At 38.9% G+C, this 23,167-nt stretch overlaps 1 protein-coding gene across 4 annotated transcripts in view; it reads right to left on the bottom strand.

Moving 5' to 3' along the window:
• Positions 1-11,056: 11,056 nt before the first annotated feature.
• The window catches only part of LOC121189265 (regulating synaptic membrane exocytosis protein 1-like), an 84,750-nt gene continuing 72,639 nt past the window's right edge, over positions 11,057-23,167 (bottom strand). The window contains exons 23-35 of one of the 4 annotated variants that reach the window (XM_041049218.1): positions 22,620-22,703; positions 21,311-21,367; positions 20,926-20,991; positions 18,802-18,911; positions 18,183-18,301; positions 16,590-16,750; positions 16,265-16,479; positions 14,815-14,847; positions 13,442-13,607; positions 12,685-12,797; positions 12,391-12,492; positions 12,010-12,149; positions 11,057-11,294 (exon numbers count right to left, since the gene is read on the bottom strand). In XM_041049218.1, the coding sequence (XP_040905152.1) occupies positions 11,076-11,294; positions 12,010-12,149; positions 12,391-12,492; positions 12,685-12,797; positions 13,442-13,607; positions 14,815-14,847; positions 16,265-16,479; positions 16,590-16,750; positions 18,183-18,301; positions 18,802-18,911; positions 20,926-20,991; positions 21,311-21,367; positions 22,620-22,703 (1,585 nt within the window). In that variant the 3' untranslated portion in view covers positions 11,057-11,075. The remainder of the gene's footprint in view (positions 11,295-12,009; positions 12,150-12,390; positions 12,493-12,684; positions 12,798-13,441; positions 13,608-14,814; positions 14,848-16,264; positions 16,480-16,589; positions 16,751-18,182; positions 18,302-18,801; positions 18,912-20,925; positions 20,992-21,310; positions 21,368-22,619; positions 22,704-23,167) is intronic. The other 3 variants (XM_041049216.1, XM_041049217.1, XM_041049220.1) reach the window with 3 other exon arrangements.

Here is a 23,167-nt window from a genome sequence, read left to right as displayed (position 1 = left end):
AAGGCGTCAAAATCGGCCAAAAAAAGTCATACATTAGTATGACCTCAAAATGTCATAAAAAACGTCATAGTATAGTATGGCGTTTTTTTCGGGCGAAAAAAGTCCAAATTTTTTTTGACCTCAAAATGTCATAAAAAACGTCATAGTATAGCAAGGCGTCAAAATCGGCCAAAAAAAGTCATACTTTAGTATGAACTCAAAATGTCATAAAAAACATCATAGTATAGTAAGGCGTCAAAATCGGCCAAAAAAAGTCATACTTTAGTATGAACTCAAAAAGTCATAAAAAACGTCATAGTATAGTAAGGCGTCAAAATCGACCAAAAAAGTCATACTTTAGTTTGATCTCAAAATGTCTTAAAAAACTTCACAGTATAGTATGGCGTTTTTTTTCGGGCGAAAAAAGTCCAAATTTTTTTTGACCTCAAAATGTCATAAAAAACGTCATAGTACAGTATGGCGTTTTTTTCGGGCGAAAAAAGTCCAAATTTTTTTTTACCTCAAAATGTCATAAAAAACGTCATAGTATAGTATGGCGTTTTTTTCGGGCCAAAAAAGTCCAAATTTTTTTTGACCTCAAAATGTCATAAAAAACATCATAGTATAGTAAGGCGTCAAAATCGGCCAAAAAAAGTCATACTTTAGTATGACCTCAAAATGTCATAAAAAACGTCATAGTATAGTAAGGCGTCAAAATCGGCCAAAAAAAGTCATACTTTAGTATGACCTCAAAATGTCATAAAAAACGTCATAGTATAGTATGGCGTTTTTTTTGGGCGAAAAAAGTCAAAATTTTTTTTGACCTCAAAATGTCATAAAAAACGTCATAGTATAGTATGGCGTTTTTTCGGGCGAAAAAAGTCCAAATTTTTTTTGACCTCAAAATGTCATAAAAAACGTCATAGTATAGTAAGGCGTCAAAATCGGCCAAAAAAAGTCATACTTTAGTATGACCTCAAAATGTCATAAAAAACGTCATAGTATAGTAAGGCGTCAAAATCGGCCAAAAAAAGTCATACTTTAGTATGACCTCAAAATGTCATAAAAAACGTCATAGTATAGTATGGCTTTTTTTTCGGGCGAAAAAAGTCCAAATTTTTTTTGACCTCAAAATGTCATAAAAAACGTCATAGTATAGTATGGCGTTTTTTTCGGGCGAAAAAAGTCCAAATTTTTTTTTACCTCAAAATGTCATAAAAAACGTCATAGTATAGTAAGGCGTCAAAATCGGCCAAAAAAAGTCATACTTTAGTATGACCTCAAAATGTCATAAAAAACGTCATAGTATAGTATGGCGTTTTTTCGGGCGAAAAAAGTCCAAATTTTTTTTGAACTCAAAATGTCATAAAAAACGTCATAGTATAGTAAGGCGTCAAAATCGGCCAAAAAAAGTCATACTTTAGTTTGATCTCAAAATGTCATAAAAAACGTCATAGTATAGTATGGCGTTTTTTTCGGGCGAAAAAAGTCAAAATTTTTTTTGACCTCAAAATGTCATAAAAAACGTCATAGTATAGTAAGGCGTCAAAATCGGCCAAAAAAAGTCATACTTTAGTATGACCTCAAAATGTCATAAAAAACGTCATAGTATAGTATGGCGTTTTTTTCGGGCGAAAAAATTCAAAATTTTTTTTGACCTCAAAATGTCATAAAAAACGTCATAGTATAGTAAGGCGTCAAAATCGGCCAAAAAAAGTCATTCTTTAGTATGACCTCAAAATGTGCCAAAAAACGTCATAGTATAGTAAGGCGTCAAAATCGGCCAAAAAAAGTAATACTTTAGTATGACCTCAAAATGTCATAAAAAACATCATAGTATAGTATGGCGTTTTTTTTGGGCGAAAAAAGTCCAAATTTTTTTTGACCTCAAAATGTCATAAAAAACATCATAGTATAGTAAGGCGTCAAAATCGACCAAAAAAGTCATACTTTAGTATGACCTCAAAATGTCTTAAAAAACGTCATAGTATAGTATGGCGTTTTTTTCGGGCGAAAAAAGTCCAATTTTTTTTTTACCTCAAAATATCATAAAAAACGTCATAGTATAGTAAGGCGTCAAAATCGGCCAAAAAAAGTCCACATTTTTTTGACCTCAAAATGTTATAAAAAAACGTCATAGTATAGTAAGGCGTCAAAATCGACCAAAAAAGTCATACTTTAGTATGATCTCAAAATGTCTTAAAAAACGTCATAGTATAGTATGGCGTTTTTTTTCGGGCGAAAAAAGTCAAAATTTTTTTTGACCTCAAAATGTCATAAAAAACGTCATAGTATAGTATGGCGTTTTTTCGGGCGAAAAAAGTCCAAATTTTTTTTTACCTCAAAATGTCATAAAAAACGTCATAGTATAGTAAGGCGTCAAAATCGGCCAAAAAAAGTCATACTTTAGTATGACCTCAAAATGTCATAAAAAACGTCATAGTATAGTAAGGCGTCAAAATCGGCCAAAAAAAGTCATACTTTAGTATGACCTCAAAATGTCATAAAAAACGTCATAGTATAGTATGGCTTTTTTTTCGGGCGAAAAAAGTCCAAATTTTTTTTGACCTCAAAATGTCATAAAAAACGTCATAGTATAGTATGGCGTTTTTTTCGGGCGAAAAAAGTCCAAATTTTTTTTTACCTCAAAATGTCATAAAAAACGTCATAGTATAGTAAGGCGTCAAAATCGGCCAAAAAAAGTCATACTTTAGTATGACCTCAAAATGTCATAAAAAACGTCATAGTATAGTATGGCGTTTTTTCGGGCGAAAAAAGTCCAAATTTTTTTTGAACTCAAAATGTCATAAAAAACGTCATAGTATAGTAAGGCGTCAAAATCGGCCAAAAAAAGTCATACTTTAGTTTGATCTCAAAATGTCATAAAAAACGTCATAGTATAGTATGGCGTTTTTTTCGGGCGAAAAAAGTCAAAATTTTTTTTGACCTCAAAATGTCATAAAAAACGTCATAGTATAGTAAGGCGTCAAAATCGGCCAAAAAAAGTCATACTTTAGTATGACCTCAAAATGTCATAAAAAACGTCATAGTATAGTATGGCGTTTTTTTCGGGCGAAAAAATTCAAAATTTTTTTTGACCTCAAAATGTCATAAAAAACGTCATAGTATAGTAAGGCGTCAAAATCGGCCAAAAAAAGTCATTCTTTAGTATGACCTCAAAATGTGCCAAAAAACGTCATAGTATAGTAAGGCGTCAAAATCGGCCAAAAAAAGTAATACTTTAGTATGACCTCAAAATGTCATAAAAAACATCATAGTATAGTATGGCGTTTTTTTTGGGCGAAAAAAGTCCAAATTTTTTTTGACCTCAAAATGTCATAAAAAACATCATAGTATAGTAAGGCGTCAAAATCGACCAAAAAAGTCATACTTTAGTATGACCTCAAAATGTCTTAAAAAACGTCATAGTATAGTATGGCGTTTTTTTCGGGCGAAAAAAGTCCAATTTTTTTTTGACCTCAAAATGTCATAAAAAACGTCATAGTATAGTATGGCGTTTTTTTCGGGCGAAAAAAGTCAAAAAAATTTTTGACCTCAAAATGTCATAAAAAACGTCATAGTATAGTATGGCGTTTTTTTCGGCCGAAAAAAGTCATACTTTAGTATGACCTCAAAATGTCATAAAAAACGTCATAGTATAGTAAGGCGTCAAAATCGGCCAAAAAAAGTCATACTTTAGTATGACCTCAAAATGTCATAAAAAACGTCATAGTATAGTATGGCGTCAAAATCGGCCAAAAAAAGTAATACTTTAGTATGACCTCAAAATGTCATAAAAAACATCATAGTATAGAGAGAAGTCTCTCTATGGAAGTCTCTCTATAGTATGTTTAAGAAGTCAGACTTTGCATGGACAGAGCAGCTCCGTCAGTAAGCGGCTCCTGTTGTTTGTGTTCTGCTGTAACTGTAAGTGGATAATGGATGGAGGCAGCGGCGAAATCCGGTAAATATTAAACATTTCAATATATTATTATTATTATCGTTATAGTATAATTATCGTTATTTTTATTGTTATCATTAATATGACAATAATAATAAGTTCTTGAAAAAAATATTTAACATCATTTTAGATAGTAATTTCAAATAGTTGTAATGTTAACGTTAACGTTAATTTTTAAGATGAGTTTTGGCAGATTTTTTTGGCTTTATTTCTTATGTAGTATGACCTCAATAAAAGATTAATTATTATTTCAAGTGCTGTGGTGTTATAGTTTGTCAGTGGCTGCGTGCCGCGGTCGCACAGGGTCGAGCTAGTCGGGTCGGACTCAGGGATTGTCGTGTACGCGTATAGCTGCCGCTTAGCTTGTTAGCCTAGCTGATTAGCTGATTAGCATTACGCTAGCTTGGTTGCTCCGAGCTAAGTGGGGGGGGGGGGTGGGGTTCTTGGCCGGCTGACCCATAGAGTAACCACCTCTCCGCCAAATATGGAAAGTACACTCCCACTAAAATCCAAGATGGCGCAGCTCAAATGCCCATGGTTTGGTCACAAAACCGACTCCCCGAAACCAATGGGTGACGTCACGGGTGCTACGACCGTGTTTTGTACAGTCTATGAACCTAACGTTAGACTGGGATGATTCCGCACCCCTGGACTGGGTGAAACTAATATTTTGCATTTTAAGGGGGGATACGAACGGCCCCTCCCAATTTGAGATGATCCGTGTTTCTACTGAAATGTGATAGGCTCAGCCGCTCAGTCAGTCATCAAACTGTCAAAAGAAAACAAGAAAGATGGGCCAGGTAAATTAAGAAAGAAACCACAGACACACACACACACACACACACTTAATTGCTTTTATTTGAGCAAAACCACATGCAAGCAATACACAAAGCATGTTCTTTTCCATGTTTTCATGCTACCAAATAAAGTAGAAATTGAACAGAATTTTGCCAGTCTTTTTGCCTCTGTTCTCCGCACACACACACACACACACACATGCATAGTATGTGTGAGCATATGTAGCTTACTTTAGTACACTCTACTTACTGTATATCATGTATATCATTAGATTGTTTTTATATTGCCAATAAAGTATTCATGTTAAAATCACTGTTCCACTTACATCCGTTGTGCGATTGGGTAAAAGGCCTCTTCAAACCAAGCTCCTGGGCTGAATTTCAACCCCAGCCCGCCCCTGCTGTCAGTTCACCAGGCAAGTACAGCTGAAGTCCCTGCGTCTAATGTCAGCTGACTCTTGAACTTACACGTATTTCTGGGGACAACGTGTAGCCACAGCTGAAGACTGAGGGCCGGTTATTACAAGTAATCAGTTATAATTAATATAATTAGCATCTGTCTTAGTTTTAAAATAAGGATTTAGAGAAGACTGTTCTTTATCATCTGATATAATCATTGCAGTGGATCATGAAATACCCATGAAACACCTGAGCAAAGAACAGATCCTTACCACTGATTGTGTACACCCAGGTTTGTACCTTTTCAAAATAAAGGTACACCGTTCAAAAGAAAGCAAAAAATGTTCCAAAGCTATAAAATAACAGAAACGATTCTCACAAAACCAATACTTTCAAAGTAAAAAGAGAAATACCAAGTAAAAAGAGAAATGCAGGTTCATAAAAATGATTTTTTATTTCTTTTGTTTTTTTTTTCCAAAGAAGACATGGAGGTAAGAAGACTTTCAGCAAGAAGACTGTTTCAGAATTTGGGCGCCCTGACAGTAAATGTACAGTCTCCTTTAATATTAAATCCTGATCAGGAGACTGGCAGCGGAGTTTTGTCGCAGGAGCTGAGGTTGAGTGTAGGTGCATGCTGTATGGCCACATGTGTGCTGGAGCTAGACCATGCAGTGCTGCCAGACAGGCAGTGCTTCAAAGGCTGTGAGTAAAACCTTGAAACCAAAGATTTAAAAAAAAATTCTGGAAGCCGGTGCTAGGAAGCAAAAATGGGGGTTACATTATTTGATCATTCAGTTAAAGTTGAAGGTGTAACGTGGCTTTTCCACTTAAGGCAGGTAAACAGGAACAGCGCACACTTCACTGGTGATTTGAATAAAAAGTACCATAAAGTGCAATAAGATCACTATGGCTCATCACTGAGAGTACTACAAACCCACTATAAGAACTCTTAGTGATGGGAAATCAAACAAAGACAAACACCTTCTCCACTGGCAGTTTTGGGTGATATAATCTTACTCTCTTACTTAATTAAAAGTTTTGAGAAGGACTATCAAGTGACAGGCAATGATGAAAATTTTAGCCAACGTGCCCCCATTACGCTGAGGATCACAATCATTTTGAAGCATCTCTGTGGAACATTAAATGTCCATTAAATGGTATGGAGGGATCTTCATCGTCTCAGAGGTGGGCAACACTGACTTGTTTATACCTCATGTTAATTAAAAAGCTTCTCCAACTGAAGTGAGTATGAAATCAAGAATGACGATGATTTCAGCTGCTCGTTGGGGCTTTTATGCATTTATGAAAATCATTGATCAGTTTGGAGGACATTAAAAGCCTTACCAAAATGACTTCAAATGAATGGGACTGTACAAAAGAGCCATTTAGCTTTTTGCATGTTCAGGAATCATGCTGTATGGCCACAACCATCTGCTCCTGCAACAAAACTCTGCTGCCAGTCTCCTGACCAGGATTTAAATACTCATTTGTATCACTCTCAGCTGCTTCCAAACACAGTGAAATTAAGGCAGCGTACAATCTAAAAAGTCTATGAATGATAGACTGTTCTGATAAATGTTGCTGATGATAAGCTCTGAACCCTGTCATCATGCTGGGACCAAGCTGCCTGCTGGTATTTTTTTTAATCTTTTAAATACTACCACAAATGTATTTATACAAGCATAACACATACAGTACTATATGCACAAACCATGGTTTACATACAATGATTTTTTTGCACATCTGTAATTTCATAATTTAATATTGTTTTCAGACTTTTTCCTGCTATCTTTATTATTTCTATATTGTCAATACAACAAAATACTTATAATATACAATATACTTATTATTATTCTGATAAAGTAACCTGTATCTGAGAGGGTGAAGAAGAATGCAATTTTTAATTTTCATTGGTTTTTACAAACCATTTCAGTTCACTCAGCTCACCACAAGATGGCACTGAAGAGCTTCAAATGTTTGCATCATGTTTCTCCTGATGATAATGGATGATGGAGGCTGGACTCGTAGGCTGCTTCAGGTTTTATGTTGTTCTGTCACTTGATGTATGATGATGTATTTTATGTGAGTACACATATGATGATGTATTTTATGTGAGTTTTAGTATGTGTTTTATACTGTAAGTCATACACTCTGTGTTTTACATGTTATGTTTTATGTATGTTGTGTTCCAAGTCTGTGTGTGTTCTGTGTTTCACCTGCAGGATGATAAAGGGATAGTAAAGTTGAACCATATGACTGCACCAGTAGCTGTATACAAGACAAAGTTTTAATTGTTAGATCACTTAACTAGGACTCATTTCTTCAGCCCTGATGTTTGTGCTGTTTGCAAGTCAATAAAGGATACAATGACACCTTCATTATGGATTGATTTTTTTTTTTTTTTTTTTTTTTTGCATTCATTTGCTGCCTTTTGCTCACAGAAGCCATTAGGCACTGTTTACTGCTACATTTACATGAATTTTGTATTTTGGATATGTCACTGGTTGTAGCAAAAAAGAAACTAAATGTCCATGAAGCTCTTAAAAATGTGCACTATAAATGGCTTTTTAGCTGACTAGTTCAATCAGCAGATCACAACAATGGTAGTTTAAGACTATAATTCTAAGATTTATAATTTAGGAAACACTTTAAAACACTTTAAAATCAGACATTCTTGTATTTTAAAGTAACACGTTACATTTTCCAGAGGTCTCTTTTCACTCATCATTGAAGTTTTTCTTTCTTTCTGTCTTTCATACATAGAGTTACAGACTACACAGTTTAATAAATATATTTTTTCAGCAATTGAATTTTTTTTTTTTCAAATATAACTGACTCTCTGATGCACAGACAGATGCTGCAGTCTACAGTTACCTAAACCACCCAATCTAAACAAAATACACTTGAGTCTCAGATGACATTCTGTTGTTATTAATTATTATTAATCAATCTGTTATCCTGCACTCCTGTGCTAATGTGTCAGCACATGCTTTACATGATGCAGCCTTTTGTAGACTATGAATCAATCTACATCTCACTGTACGCTGACATTAAAAAAATTTATAATAAATAATAAAATAAAAATAAAAATCTTTCTTCAAATCTTTCTTCTTTTTCAAGAACAGGTTTCTTTGTCTGAAAATTGTGCGGAGGGAAATGCATACCGCATCTGTGGTAGAGATCTTACAAAAATGTATTATCCCTAGACACAACACAAGGTGGCAGTAGAAGCTTGGGGTGCGGAAAACAAGGATCAGTCCAAAGCCAAAGAGAAGCTAAATGTGACTGAGGACTCATACAAACGTAGAGCCTGTGTAGCTGTAAATGAAAATCTGTTAAACCCGATTTGTGTGTTGTGTTGACTCTGTCCTGATGAGTGACTGCTGAGTAAGGATGAAGACCCAGAACATTTACATGCAACTTCAACAAGTGTGACTGATGAGAATATATTGCAGATCTTTTTCTATTGAAGCATCTTTCTTACCTTCAGTCATACAAAGGTATGGATGAAAAAAAGCTGGAAAATAGCAAGTTCATTTTTTGATATAATGGATAAAGGTTTTACTCTGTACCAGTAAAAAAAAAAAAAAAGTCACAATCACATTCTCCACGGCTCTGAAGTCACCTGCTCCACAATAACTCGAGACCACTCCGTTTGAAAAAGCCATGATCTTCTTCCACACAGTCTTTTATTTGTAAATAATAAAAATGAACTCTTGAATATAAAACATACACATCAGTAGAGCCACATCTGTTATACAAACAAGAACTGTTGCAGTGAATACTTCATCTTTTGTCTAGAATCGTGGTTTGGGAGTGGGGAGCCGTGGGCTGTAAACAATCAGTATCCCTGGAGTAATACTGACAAAGGAAAGGGCAGTCGGCCACACCGCCAAGGGTTTCAACAGAAACATCCGCAAAATATGTCTGCAAAACCAGATTTTTCATTGGTTTTAGAAGTCCAGTCCAAACCAATAGTAATAAACGGGGGAAAGGGGATTCAAGGAGAAGACAGAAAACTTTGTTCTAATTGGTTCTGCTTATTTTTCTTTGACTGGGACAAAAATAAAGACCTATTGGCGCCCCCCTCGTGGCTCGGTGCCGCTCAGCAGCTCGAACACACCAACGGGATGCAAACTCCCCTCAATAAGACCAGGAATGTTAGTGTGTCAGCGATGTTTTGTTTGTTCATAACTTAATTTCAAGCCGCTCATCCTGATTTGTATGTACAAGGTGTGCGTGTGTGTGTCGGTGATGGTGTACAGTCAAATACACTCTTTTTATATTCATATATCTATATCTTTATCAATTCTGTCAAACTCATAATGATACTTCATATACATTTAGCTGTTATACACACATTCTCTATCTCTGTCTCTAGCCCCGACTGTCTTAAACTACAGTTTAGACACCTACATCCTCAGATACATCAGGGGCTCGAGTATGCTCAGTACTACAGAACAGCACTGTTGTTCAAAGGGTTCAAAGAAAAACTGAAACAAAAGAATTTTTTTTCTGGAGACTTCCCAATATGGATATTTAGACCCAGAGTGGTAGGCGTGGCCTGGGTGGAGTTGACCCCCCCCCCCCCCCCACTGGTCCGCTCCTGTTAGGGGGCGGGGATGGCTTGGCTTTTCTCGGTTTGTATTCATATTCAGTACGAGCAAACTGTACAAGAACATGCAACATACAAGCTGGCCTAAAAGTATGTGGAACTAACACACATAGTCTAGTCTTTTTTTCTGTTTTTGTTTTTTGAGAATTGTTCGTTAATTTGTCTCGTCTTCAATTTTACAAAAAAGTATAGAGAACAAAACAAAAAAACGAAACGAACAGAACAAAAGAAACGTGCATGCAGCTTGGGGCCGGGGCGGGGCATCCCCGAGTCATGCTGCTCCCTCCTACAGGGGGAGTGTGAGGGTTTAGGAAGGGGGGAGAGATGGGGTGGGGGTGAGGGTTGGGTGAAGAGTGTTCGGGCGATTGCGACCTGACCTTTAACATCGGCCTCTGGCGCACCATTGCTCGAAAACCAAACATACACGTGCACAGAGGGAGTCTGCACCTTATGGTACCATTCTGAACTCTAGGCAAAACAAAGACATAGAAAATGATTCCAAATAAAAAAAAAAAAAAAAAAGTAAATAGATCATTTGGCCTCTATTTTTTATTCCTCTTTGAGGAGACAAAGAGAAAAACTTTCTAAAGGAGTCAAGCTTTTCTTGTGCTTGCTTTCATGTCTCACAACAAGGCTAAGAATGTGCACGTGCGTGTGCAGACTCCCTTCTCCTAAAAAGGTTACCAAACTGTGCCAAACCGCTGCCCCTCGCGTTCAACTGCAACGCCCACCGTTACCATGGTAACAACGGTAGAAACGACAGCCAACTTCTATGTGACAGTAAACAGCAGCATGTAGCTGTGCCTGTTTGCTACTCACTAGACTACTCTAGAGTACTCATCCATGTGACCATGCAGTAAGCTCTGCTCTGATTGACTGGGGCACTACTGGGTGGAGGACTCCACTTGGATCAAGTGCTCTGATAGGGGGAAATGACAAGAAATGACAAACAAAAGAAAGAAAGAAACAGCAGAGAGAAGCGAAGAATGTTGGACAGAAACTTCTACTGCTGCAGGTCAGAGGAAGAAACAAAGAACAGCAAAGCTCTGAAAACTAAGAGGTGTAAGGAGGAGGAAGAGGGAAGGTGTGAGACGTGATTGTCAGACTCCAGCTAAGCTTTGATTGGCTAGTTCTGTCTCTCCCTCTCTCTCTTTCTCTCTCTCATTCCCTGTCTCTCCGTCTGGCTTTTCATTGGTTGACCAAAGGGCTTCTTGTTCGTTCTTGGGGCGGGTTCTCGCCCTCTGCTCACCTGTGGTCCAGTAGCTGTGGTCCATTATTTTGTCATTTAAGGGATATTGGGGGATTTGCGGTCGCCATCCGGTCACTAGGACCGAACGCCCGGTGGCGGTCCTGAGCTGTCCAATGACGTCTGAGATGCCAGTCGCGTGAGTGGAGCTAATGTAGGGTCCACCAATGAGGATGGCGGAAACAGTTTGTACCAGCCGATCACCGTGCTTGAGAGGTCCAGCTCCTCCAATAGGATCTGTGCTACACCCATGAAACATTTGTGGTCCAATCGTCCGTAGTCGCCCCATACTATCACCTGGAGGAGGGAACAGAACAAATGGGTTAAACACAAGCCGGTCGCCCTGGTTCTTAGGTATCACAACAAGAGCACCTGGTCCTGGACCATCATGCTGTTTCTTAATTAAAAATGTGCTGCTTTCAGTGTCAGAACAGGCAAATGAACATTGTTAAAATCAACTGCAAAACAAGTCAAGTCTCAAGTATTTCAGAACAAATGTCCTGTTATTCCTGATGAGTCCAAGTCCAAGTTAGGCTAGTTAGACTTGATGGTCCGCCTTGAGAAAACCAAATCAGTTAAAATGCTGTCAGTATCATTATTTTTTTTACATAGGTGAGATAAAGTCATTTAATGCACAGGCTTAAGTATTAAATATTCAACATGTGTCCATACGAGGCCACGCTTGTCTTCAAACTGGAATGTTTTTTTTATGTAAGTCTTTAGGGAGCAAAGCCTCATTTTAGTCAGTTCTCACAGCGCTGAACTCTTTGAAGTCTAAAGTTGTCATATTGGTGACTCAAGTCTCACTCAAGCAAGTTTATAGCTCTGACACAGAGACAGTTACACACCAGTGTGGTCATTTTCTGTTAAATCATGACCTAAGAGGCTCCTCTTCTGAATGACTTTCTTATTGCACAGTGAGCAATGATTGGTCTGTTTGAGGTTAAAGTGTGACTAGTTTCACCCTCCCACACATCCACAGAAACACACACACACACACACAGAATATTACCTGAAGCACCTTGCCCTGGGGGCTCTCATCAAAGAGCAGGTGCTGCTGGTAGAGAGGCTCCAGAGTCTTTCGTGCAATCTTGGTTTTCTTTTTGGCTTTACAAGTTCCATTATCCAGCAGGTACACCTTGACATAGGGAGCTGGGAAAGGAGGAGTGGGATTAAGGCAGAGGAAAATTAAAGGATAGAGAGAAAGTGGGAGGTCGGGCAGAGATATAAAGAGAGAAGAGGAAGAAGGATGGAGGAGAGGGAGAAACTTTGTTGGGTTGTGTATGTGTTTGAGTTTGATATGTAGGTCTAAGTAAAACAAGTCAATCTCATGACTTTCCATCGTTTGGTCAAACGATTTTGACAGCTTCAGTTTTTAATGCGTGTGTCTCACCTGGGAGGGATTTGGAGCCTGGTTTGGGGGTAAGGCCTCGTGCCCTGATCACCTCCACTTCCAGCTGACCTTTCTTATCCATCAAACCAATCTGGACATCACCTGTACATACAAACAGAAAAAAACCTGATCATGCAAACATATAGACACATATGTAAAAACTATCAGAGACTACTTAAAACATCTGAACACAGCAGCACATCTACAGTACATCTGTAGATGAACAGAAGATGTTTTACTTGTATCTTCACAATCAATAAAATGTGTGGCAGACTTGATAGAGCAGCCACTCACCCATGGCAGGTGTTGCCAGTGTTTGCCGGCCCACCAGCTGACCAGGACCTAAACCATCCAGGAAGTCACTGAACTGACTGTCGGCACCCAGACGCATCCCTGAGAAGATCAGACTGACACACATACACACACACAATAATTATTCCCTTCCTTCTACACACTATACATTTGGCCATAATGGTTACAGCACAGTGTATCATCGGAAGGAAGGATCTAACAAAAAGACCCATTCGATTGCATTATGGGAAAGATAGGATTCAGTGTTTTTAAGCAACTACAAGTTAGGATATCACAGAGTCTACAGCTTTGATTTGAACTACTCTTATGAATCTGTCTTATGTAGGTTCCCCATGTAAGTGTAATAAACATGGTGGTATACTCCTTTAATCAGACTACCACTTTATAGGGAGCTTTGAGTTTTGTGACAACTCGGGAAACCTGCCTCCTATATGAATCATGCTCTGGATTCCTCAGCTGTCAACTTAAAATACCAGAACAAACAGACCTACAGTCAAACCATGTATACATCCTGTTTGAGGTATTGACTTATTCAGAGGAAAAACAATTACGTTATTAAAACGGAGTCGGTTTCATTCACTGAAGGATGGGAGATTAATTATTGTGCTACAATACAGCTACATACATTCCTCCATGTAGCTGATATTGGGGTGATCATCCTAGAGAAGACATAACATGCATTCTGTGTTCACATGTAAGTCATATGCTGTAGATTAGCTTATTTTTAGTGTGCACATACTTCCCCTCAGAGCTGTAGCTGTTCATGCTGCCATCAGTGGACTCTCTGCTGGCCTGCCGATTCATGGCTGAGCCTCCCCGTGGATACTCCACAGCCATGCCCGTCTCCACGCTCCTCTGGATGCTGCTGCTGCCGGCCTTACCCACCTTCTTACCCGCTAACACTTCTGCGGCAAACACAGAACACAGGTGTTAAGCCACTGGTCTGTGCATGTGACATCTAAACCAAGGCTGTTATCAGTTATCAGGCATCTCTTGTCATACCCACCCAAAACTTTAATTGGAAATTTAATACCAGGTCACTAAGTTTTTGGTCGACGAGTTGAGTCTTTTTCCAGTCATACATTTTGTATAAATTCACAGTAGCAACTCTGACAAGCCTGATAACTGTAGGCTGAGATTTATCACTATGCAGATCAACCCATGCAAATTAAGATCCTGTGGTGACCTCACCAACAGCTTTAAAAAGTTTGAATATGTTTTAATGAAAATACATTGCTGTACGTAACAAATACATGAACATCTTCAGCGTACCAAGATATGGCTTTGTTGAGATGATTTTTTTTTTTTTAAATAAACAGTTTTTAGGTGGAAATTCATTCTTCTAGGTGGTGAGATCACTGGAGGAAGATCTGGATAAAAATAACATATTCAATCTACTAGTACCTTGACTGTTTTGCTAGGATGTAAAGGTAAAACTCAGAGGACTGAAGAAATCATACAGTGTACATCCAACCATAAAGGAAGAGTTCAGCTCTGTAAAAGCCTTTTATCACACACACGAGGTACATTCAAATTTAGTTGAATTTTGTTACTGAAATTAATAGTAGCGATAATTAAAAGGTACATACAGTAGGTACTCCCCAACAATCAAACTACTGAGAACATGATTTTAGACACAGCCAGGCTTCTTCTAGAGCTGACCCAGCCTTTAAACATAATGGTGACAGGAGAGGGTGGAGTAAGGAAGCGTGCCAGGGACAGACCTGAGGAAGGGTTGGAGGTGCTGGGGACCTTTGTTGTCTAACAAAGCTACTCTTAAACTTTTCCTTGCACTAATTCTCTCTGTGGTTTCCTGTTTGTCTAATGAAGTGTGTTTATTAATTAACTTATTCTTTAACATTTCTCAATAAAACTAGAAAAACATCAGAAAATGTACATGTAACAGCTGCTATACAAAGTTTATAACCCTGTAAATGTTCTTCCTCATATCTAATATCATGCTGTGCTTATGATTATTATGCTGCTACAGTGAACTTATATGTCCCTATGATTATCACCTGAAATAAAGTGTTACTATTTACTTTTCGTCCTGTCTTTGTGCCTGACTACCCCTTTCAAACTGTCTGTCTGTCTGTCTAACTATTGCTTTACCTTTCTGTCTGTCCACCGCCTTACCCGCCGCTTCTGCAATAACACACACAACAACAACAAAGCCCATAAACAACAACAACATCAGAAACAAGTGCAACACTCGATACACGGGTAAACCTATATGAATGTGTTACAGAGTTAGTGACAGTGTGTGTGTGTGTTTGTGTTTTAATAAGTGGCCAGGCTTGATAAAAAAAAAAAAGATTATCAAACGTTATTGATTTTGTGAGAAAAATGTAAATTAATTATTTATATTTATTTGTTATTTCCACAGTAAATCCACAGTGATTTCTTGGTCAAAATATATAAGTGAGGTTTGAGCACACTGTGTGACATATATGCTCTATATGACAAGAGTCGATATCTGAACAGAAAACAGAGAGAAACAAGAAGACGCACACATCAAAATTCTCTGCTGTCAAAGGGCATGAGTCCAGATCACCACACCATCAGGACAAGGCAGCTTACAATGACAGCAATGCACATTAAACATGAACTGAGTTCTACATACAATAAGTAAAGTAGTACACTGAAGCCAAAGACAGTGAATAAGCTAATGAAATCGTTTGTTTTTCTCCAGATGTTAAACTTCTAACCTTGCTGCAGTGATGTGAAAGTGTACTACAGGGTGTGTCAGTACACTGTGACATCACTGCTGGCTGAGTACACATCTGACCACACCTCACCACACCAATTAGTGATGATGAGTGTGTTCAGAAGTGAAACACAGAAGAAAGTTTCAACCATAGATGACCTGGTGCCCCCTAGGGATAGTTAAAAAAAAACCTACAGTCACCAACATCCACTGCTACACCCCATGGTTGTCTTATTTCTCTGCAACCAAAAATGTCATTAGAACGATTTGAAGATGCTGTGGTAACATTTTTTGTTTTTATATAGAGACTTTAACTTTTCCACAAAACCTGCTGAGTAAGCTGAAGATTATTAGAATTTTATATTTGCCTTTTCAAGTCCTTCATCTGTCAAAGGCAAAGACTCTGGAAGGCTTACAATACAATATAAAACAGACCAGATCCTGTTGGAGGCTGCCTGTCTCCTTGGCAGCAGTTTAATTTATTTACAGTAATTACACTAATGTACTAAAATGATTATGATAGTGATCCTTAGACAAAACGATACCCATAACTTTCACCATGTAGTTTAGGCAAGGCAAGTAAGAAGGTATTTCATTTCTATGTGATAGCTTTTTTGTTCCCATGTCTTTTATTTTACAACATTCTTATATATTATTTCAGGCTGTAAAAAGGAGATGCATACTATTTTGATAGCTGTCAGTGGAGAGTGACCAGCAGATCACAGATATCAGTCAAAGTTCGAACTTTTCCCTGGATGTTTCTGTATCTAGTTGCTTATTTCTGCTTGTGTTTCTTTATTTCTAAGAGTGCGTTTGTATGATGGTTTCTCAGACTCAGTCAGTCTGTTCTCTGACCTGTTTGGCTGAGTTGCGAGGTACTCCGGCTGCGTCTGGATGGTAGGATGGCAACGACACGTTGGCTGAGGCTCGAGCGGCGCTTCTTGATCCCACTCCCCAGGCTCCCCAGCGCTGTGTCTGATTGGCTGCCATCGGCGTGCTCCATGCCATAGATCTCACCACTCACGCTGGTGCTCTTCATCATGTGGCGGCCCGTTGCACGCATGGCCCTGCTGATCATCACGATTTATAAAATTATTATAAAATTATAAACGTTTATTTCATTTGACTTAATAATACATTTACCAAAAAGGAAACATGAGCACTGAGTGTGTGTGTGTACCTGAAGCGTCCCCGGGGTCTCTCTGACTGGATGGACATGTAGCTGGTGCTACTGATGCGAGAGGCACTGCTGGTTCGAGAGATGGCTGACACGTCGCTGACATCACTGTCTGAGGACTTATGGGAAACGTTTTCACTGCTCCTCCTCTGATCCTTGTAGAGCTGCAAGAAACACACATAATACCAATCGATCAATTAATCATCAATCAATCAGGAAGTGCACTGACATCAAGAAGCTACATGTTTTAACCCTGTGAGACCTGAACTATGAAAGAATGGTCAGAAAATTCTAATTTTTCAAATATGAACTCTTTATTTGTCCCTTTGACAAAATGTAAAAAAAAAAAATTAAAAAAAAAAAATTCTAAGTATATTTTTTGTTTGTATCACACATGTCAAAACATTTAGAAAAGTGAGGAGTGTCTACCAGGAGTCAGTATACGAGCATAAGAGTTCATCTAAAAGGGTTAAATGCAAAGTTTATGCTTGATGGTGATGCAATGAGTCCCAGAAATGTGGGTATCATATATGATACGTACGGGCTCACAGGGTTAAAGCTGCACTAATCTGTATTTTAACATCAACAGCAGATGAACTGTCAGGTGAAAGGAGTTGTGTAGAGTGGTGTAGAGACAAACTCACAGGAAATGATGACCTAAGTCTGTAGTTTCCCTAATAGGAGGAAATGCATAGGTGAAACTGATAATACCTGTGCTCTGTCCAGGGCCCTGGTATTGTGCATGCTGACTCAGCAGCATGGCTCATTTAATGGAACCTGTGCTTTGCCTTCAATCCCCAGTCAAAGTATCTGATGTGAGAAAGGCCTGTGGGGTCAGGCTCTGGGTCTCTGTAAAGCGCTTTGAGACCATTTCGATTATTGAAGGCGCTATATAAATAATTAAATTAAATTAAATTGAATTGAACTGAACTCGTAAGTCTGTATACACCCACCCACAGTCATCAGAGGAGATCGAATTAGACAAATAAGTGAAAACACCTGTGTGGGTATACCAAAGGTGTGTGGGGCCTTTAATAGTTGTCACTTTATTGTGTATCCTGGTAGTCACTTTGATCAAGCCTTTATCACCTTTCATCATTTTTAATCCAGTTTTGGACGTTGTAGTCAGTTGGTGTTGATGATCTATACGCTCAGATTTCAGTCATCTCACATTCAGTCAGATGGGGGACAGTGTAATGCATCACAACGACAGCATTGCAACGACGCATACAAAAAAGTTCTGCTAATGGCATGTAGATATGTGTGAAAGTCAGGATATCACCATTAAACTGTCAGCTTCCTGTAAGTTAGGGATTGGAAAACCAGCCAGTATGGATTATACACTTCTGTACTTGAGGTGTTGGTGCACAAGAGCAGAGTGGAACCCATTCATTTTACTGAGTGGTCTTCACCATTATTGTAACAATTTATTACTTCCTTAGAGAGTGCACGCAATTTGCTGGGATGCACTTCAGCAGTATTATGGCTCATACTCTCTGGCTGGAACCCTCTACTCTCCTGATGAGTTTGTTTTAAAGTGGACTGTCAGGCTAAACGATGCCAAAAAAAAAAAAAAAAAAAAAAGTTATGGCCCACCTCCCGTTTGTTCTTGAGGGCTCTGTCCAGGTCTTGTTGGCTGGAGGTGGTGGCAGCCGACACTCGGTTGGAATGAACCCTCATCTGGAGCTGACGAACACGCTCCTCTGCTACCAGGGCTACACACACACACGCACACGCACACACACGCACACACACACGCACGCACGCACAAAATCCAACAAACACAATATACTCAGAATAAAACAGAATTTTCATCATTTCATCAGCCTGAAAATATAAATCTTTAACAGAATCTTAACACAAAATTAGGTGTAGCAGACTGAAATAGGAGCAGAGTGGCCAGTTAATGGCCAGTTTACTACATGGCCAGGTGTGATCCCTCACACAGTCATGCCTGCTAAAGTAGCCCTGAGTAAGGTAAATAAGCTTGTGCTAAGGCTTTAGATTCCCCCTGTGGCTAATGTACAAAGTATAACACTATAACACCTGTGATGTCTTTATGAAGGCCTGGTATCTTTGCCTCTGGCTTAGGAGTTCAGTGTCTTACTGGATCATCATGGTGGATGCTTGATGTATTAATTATCCCTCTCTCAGCCTTCTGTGTGATTTGGTTCTACAGACACAAACACACATGATCATAAACAAAAAACTGTACCTTGTTCTACGGTGCTGCTCTTGGGGGGAAGCTGAGGGAGCTGCCTCACTCTGCGGGCTGAGGAGGACGTCACTGAGGAGGAAAGAGACGCACCACCTTGGAGGTGGCCCCTGGCACAGAATAACATGAAAGTGGAGCAGACAAGAAGAAAAAAAAACACAACCAGAGGGAGGGAGAAATGGTGAGAAGGTTGAAGAGGAGAGAGGAATGAAGAGGAATGAACAAAAACAAGAAAAAAAAACAAGGATGAAAAGAATGGGAATAAAAAAAGGAGAGAAAATGACATTAAAGTCAATATGTCTGTGGTCCAGGCCGTGCACTGCAGCACCGTTCACTCGCTGGTCGGTTTTCTCATTTGTTGAGCTCAACCTATTCACACAATATTATTCCGACATGGTTGGACAATAGTTGGAAATCATATGAAGGTACACAAAAAAGTGAGCAGGCAAACAGCTACTAACCAGTGGAACCTGCTGTCATTTCATATTTCCTTTCTATAACACGAGATAAAGTTGCATAAAAGGTTTAAGTGACAGAAAGTGACTACAGGAAAAACATCAGTCGTGGAAATGAAAGAGCAGCAACACTTGTGGCAACAACAGATTCACAAAGTGAAGCGAAGTGAAGCTTGGTTTGTTGCGAAAAGGAGCAGCAAATGAAGATTTATACAGTGAGAAAATACAGAGAGAGGGTGAGAGCCTTTAAAGCACCAATCCAACCATTTCTGCAGACTTTCATTCACTCTCATCCATCCTCACAAAAGACCGTGGAACAAGGGGTTATTCATAAAATCATCAGTTTTTATTTCACTTGATGTCTATGTGTTTTGGCATGTTGCTCCAATCAGAGCACTCGCATCTTTCTGTATAATAACTTCTTACATAATAACTGAAAACTAAAATTAAAAAAATTACACTGATCAACGATGGCCTTTGAATGTCCACAAGTGTCCACACAACACATACACTGCACAGTAAATACACAAACACAGAATGGGAGCAGCATCAGAGGCAAAGACAGGTCATGGAAACACACTCATACATAAACTGGCAAAAGTATGTAGGAGTGACAGAGCAGCCCTGTCATGTTCCACATCATCTACTGCAAATGAAAGTGGATCTGTCTCTGTGTCTGTCAGTGAGAGGGGGCGCTTGTTCACAGGGAATCCCCTTACCAAGCGGGGCCTTTTTTCCTCTGGAGCTTCTCAATATAGAGGTGGGCTTGATTCTGGTTGCATATACACAAATGCACACCGTCACATGAGTTTCATACAAACCCAAATGTGTAAGCAGCAGCATGCAAGAGCAAGAAAGGAAAGAAAAAATGGGGTTGAAGAAAATGGAGGAGGGAAAAAAGCAACAGAAGAAAAAAATAAATAATCTAAAAAGTGTAAAATGAAAGATTAGCAGAAGATCTTTGTTGCATGTAGTTTAACTCTTAACTTTAACAGTTTTAACCATAAAATTAAAGCACAGACAGCACATAGAGTATGAAAATGCCAAACCACTGGATAATAACACATTTTTTTAGGAGAAAAGGTTGACCCATCAGTCAAGTATCAGACAGAATCATTTTTATGCTCACAAAGGCAACATGGAGCCCTTAAAAAAACAATATTGGGATGTGTGGTCCATATCATTATAATGTGACAGTGAAGTTGATCTTTGACCTTTAGGTCAATGTCATCATGTCATTAATTTATCCTATTAGACATCTGTGTGGAATTTTGTTGTAATTTTGTTGTTATGGACAAAAACATGTTTTGTGAGGTCCCAGCGACCTTTGACCACCAAATGCTAATCAGTTCGTTCTTGAATCCAAGAGGATGTTTGTGCCAAATTTGAAGAAATTCCCACAAGGTTTTCCTGAGATATCACCTTCACGAGTATGGGACAGACGGACGGACAGCCTCACAGACAGACGGACTAAGAACCTGAAAATATAATGCCTCCGGCCATGGCTGTCTCTGGCACGATTGCATAAAAACTGGAGAGTAGTTTTTAGAAGCTCCAAGTGATAGACAATTTTAAAAAAAAATGCTGTTTGTGTAATTTCAAATTCTTCCAGTCACTGAACTCATACACCACCATCTGACATGTGCTGATCCTACAGTACATGCCTTACCTGCCACTGTCAGAGAGCTTCCTGCCAAGAGTCTGACATTCAGGTGTTTCCAGGGTCCGAGGCTGTCTGGAGAATGGTGGATGGGCAAAGGAAGCAATACAGAACAGGAAAAAAAAAAGATGGATGGATGGATGAGAGGATGGAAGAGAGCATGATGGAGGATAAATCATTTAGATTTAGAAGAATCTGACTGTGTGGGGGGAACGTCATTGGCCTTACAAGTTTATGATCTGGAAAACAGGAAATAGGCATGATGATGATAGAGACTTGCTGTGATGCATGGTATGATGGTGAATGAATGAGGGGTGTCACATAATAATGCTTCATCTGTAAGTGTGCTTGTGTGTGTCTGCACAGATGTGTGTGCACATAAGTGTGTGTGTACCTCTTTTTTGTACTGAGGTGAATTAAAGTCTCTTGAGTAGGAAGTAGCATCCATATTCTCCATTCATGGACATGAAGATGACAAAGATGATACATGTATCACCACACACGCATACACAAACACACATGCACACACACGCACACACACACACAGTCACACTTCTGATATGAAATTCCAAGTCATTGCTGAGTACTGAGCCTTGAAGAAAGAGACTTATGACTGGAAGGAGAAGGTGAGCACACAGAAGCTGCAGATGCAAATTCCCTGAACAAAAAGTCACACTTGGAAAGACCGCAGGAAGCAAACTCAGCAAGGCAGGATTTCACACCATAACCAGTACAAACTACCATGAGCTTCACATGAGCACAAACCGGGCACTAAAAAACCACGAAGGAAGGAGGAAGAAAAGCAACAGGACAAAACTACAACAACAACCACAACCAAAGACTGCCAGTGAAACTCGTGGCATCAAACTATAAACCAGAACAACACCACCCACGAACTAAAAGCCATACAAGCAACCCGTTACACAATGTGAGTGACAGATTATGAAACAAAGTAGAACTTGTTCATGTCTGGGGAACTTTGTGACTGATCACGACAGGTTCTACATTGTATATTACATTCACTCTCACTGTGTCCAGCTCCTTTATTACCACAGTTTACAACAGTGGGCTAAACTGCAGAAAGTGTCACACATAGCTTATGATTCTATCTTGTATTTGTTAAAATAAAGTGAAACCCTGCAGTTGCAAATGCAACTACTATTGGTTCCAAGAAAATTATATTTTCAGTTATAAGCATGGTTAAAGCAGAAGTTGAACATTATGAGAAAGGCACAAATTTTCTTCTGTGCTAACTTTGGTGAAATTAAGTTAAATTTGACTTGTTTTTTATGATACAAGATAAAGTCACACACTATTATCACAAAAGAGAAAGTCAGCAAAGTTTAGGTTGCAAACTCACTACCGGCTATTCACAAAAATATCAGAACTCTGTAAAGAGGTTAGTGTTAGCTGCAAATACAGGGTAGAGCTTGACATCTGCCTGAAACCAATAACACCCAACTGAACCAAGAGGATTTCAGTCAGGTTTGAGAGAATGTGTTTCCTTACAGTACAGAAAACTACAACAACAACAAAAAACAAAAAAAACAAAAAAAAAACTTGGGAATTGGTGATGCAGAAAAACTCTTTCTCCTCTCATTGTAGTTCAACTAAAAACTTCAGGGTTTTACAGTAATGGCATCAGATTTTAAGGCATTAGTCAAGCTCTAAGAGGGAGCGGTTGGGGGTCCACAAAAGGGTACCTGTCATCTTCAGGGGACGCATGTTGAATAAGAATCCTGGGACTTGCCGGACGTCTCCGGGGCAGGGAACGTGATAAAGATTTTCTATGTGTACACATACAGAATATATCACCCATATGACCAAATCAGCAAGCCATTACAGAATCAGAAAGCCATGCTATTCCATTGTTAGCCATGCACATAGTGAAAAGTTGCCTGAGTCTCTTTGCGCCTGCCATTGGCTACAAGTTGTAAACACAACATTGACATATCACCTTGTAAAGTTGATGTAGCAAACTTGTCTGCACAAAGTTGTCCACATCCAGCAATCACAAAGCAACATTAGCTTTAATTTGAACATTCAATCTGCTTTCAGATCTGTTCTTGTTGTCCAGCAACTCTGGGAACCTTCCAAAGTTAAGATTTTTTTTTTAACACAAAATCACTCTTTGTTTTTTCTTCTTGAGGTAGTCACATGGTTGCATATTTGTTGCCAGAACAAAACACCAGCAGTAAACCTACATGTGACTTCCAGGATGGAGACGCCCAATGAAAGGACCACAAACTGT

This window comes from Toxotes jaculatrix, chromosome 11 (genome assembly GCF_017976425.1).
Source record: "Toxotes jaculatrix isolate fToxJac2 chromosome 11, fToxJac2.pri, whole genome shotgun sequence".
Classification (NCBI taxonomy): Eukaryota; Metazoa; Chordata; class Actinopteri; family Toxotidae; genus Toxotes; species Toxotes jaculatrix.
Note: the sequence above shows the minus strand (reverse complement) of the source record. Positions and strands in the feature narration are given on the sequence as shown.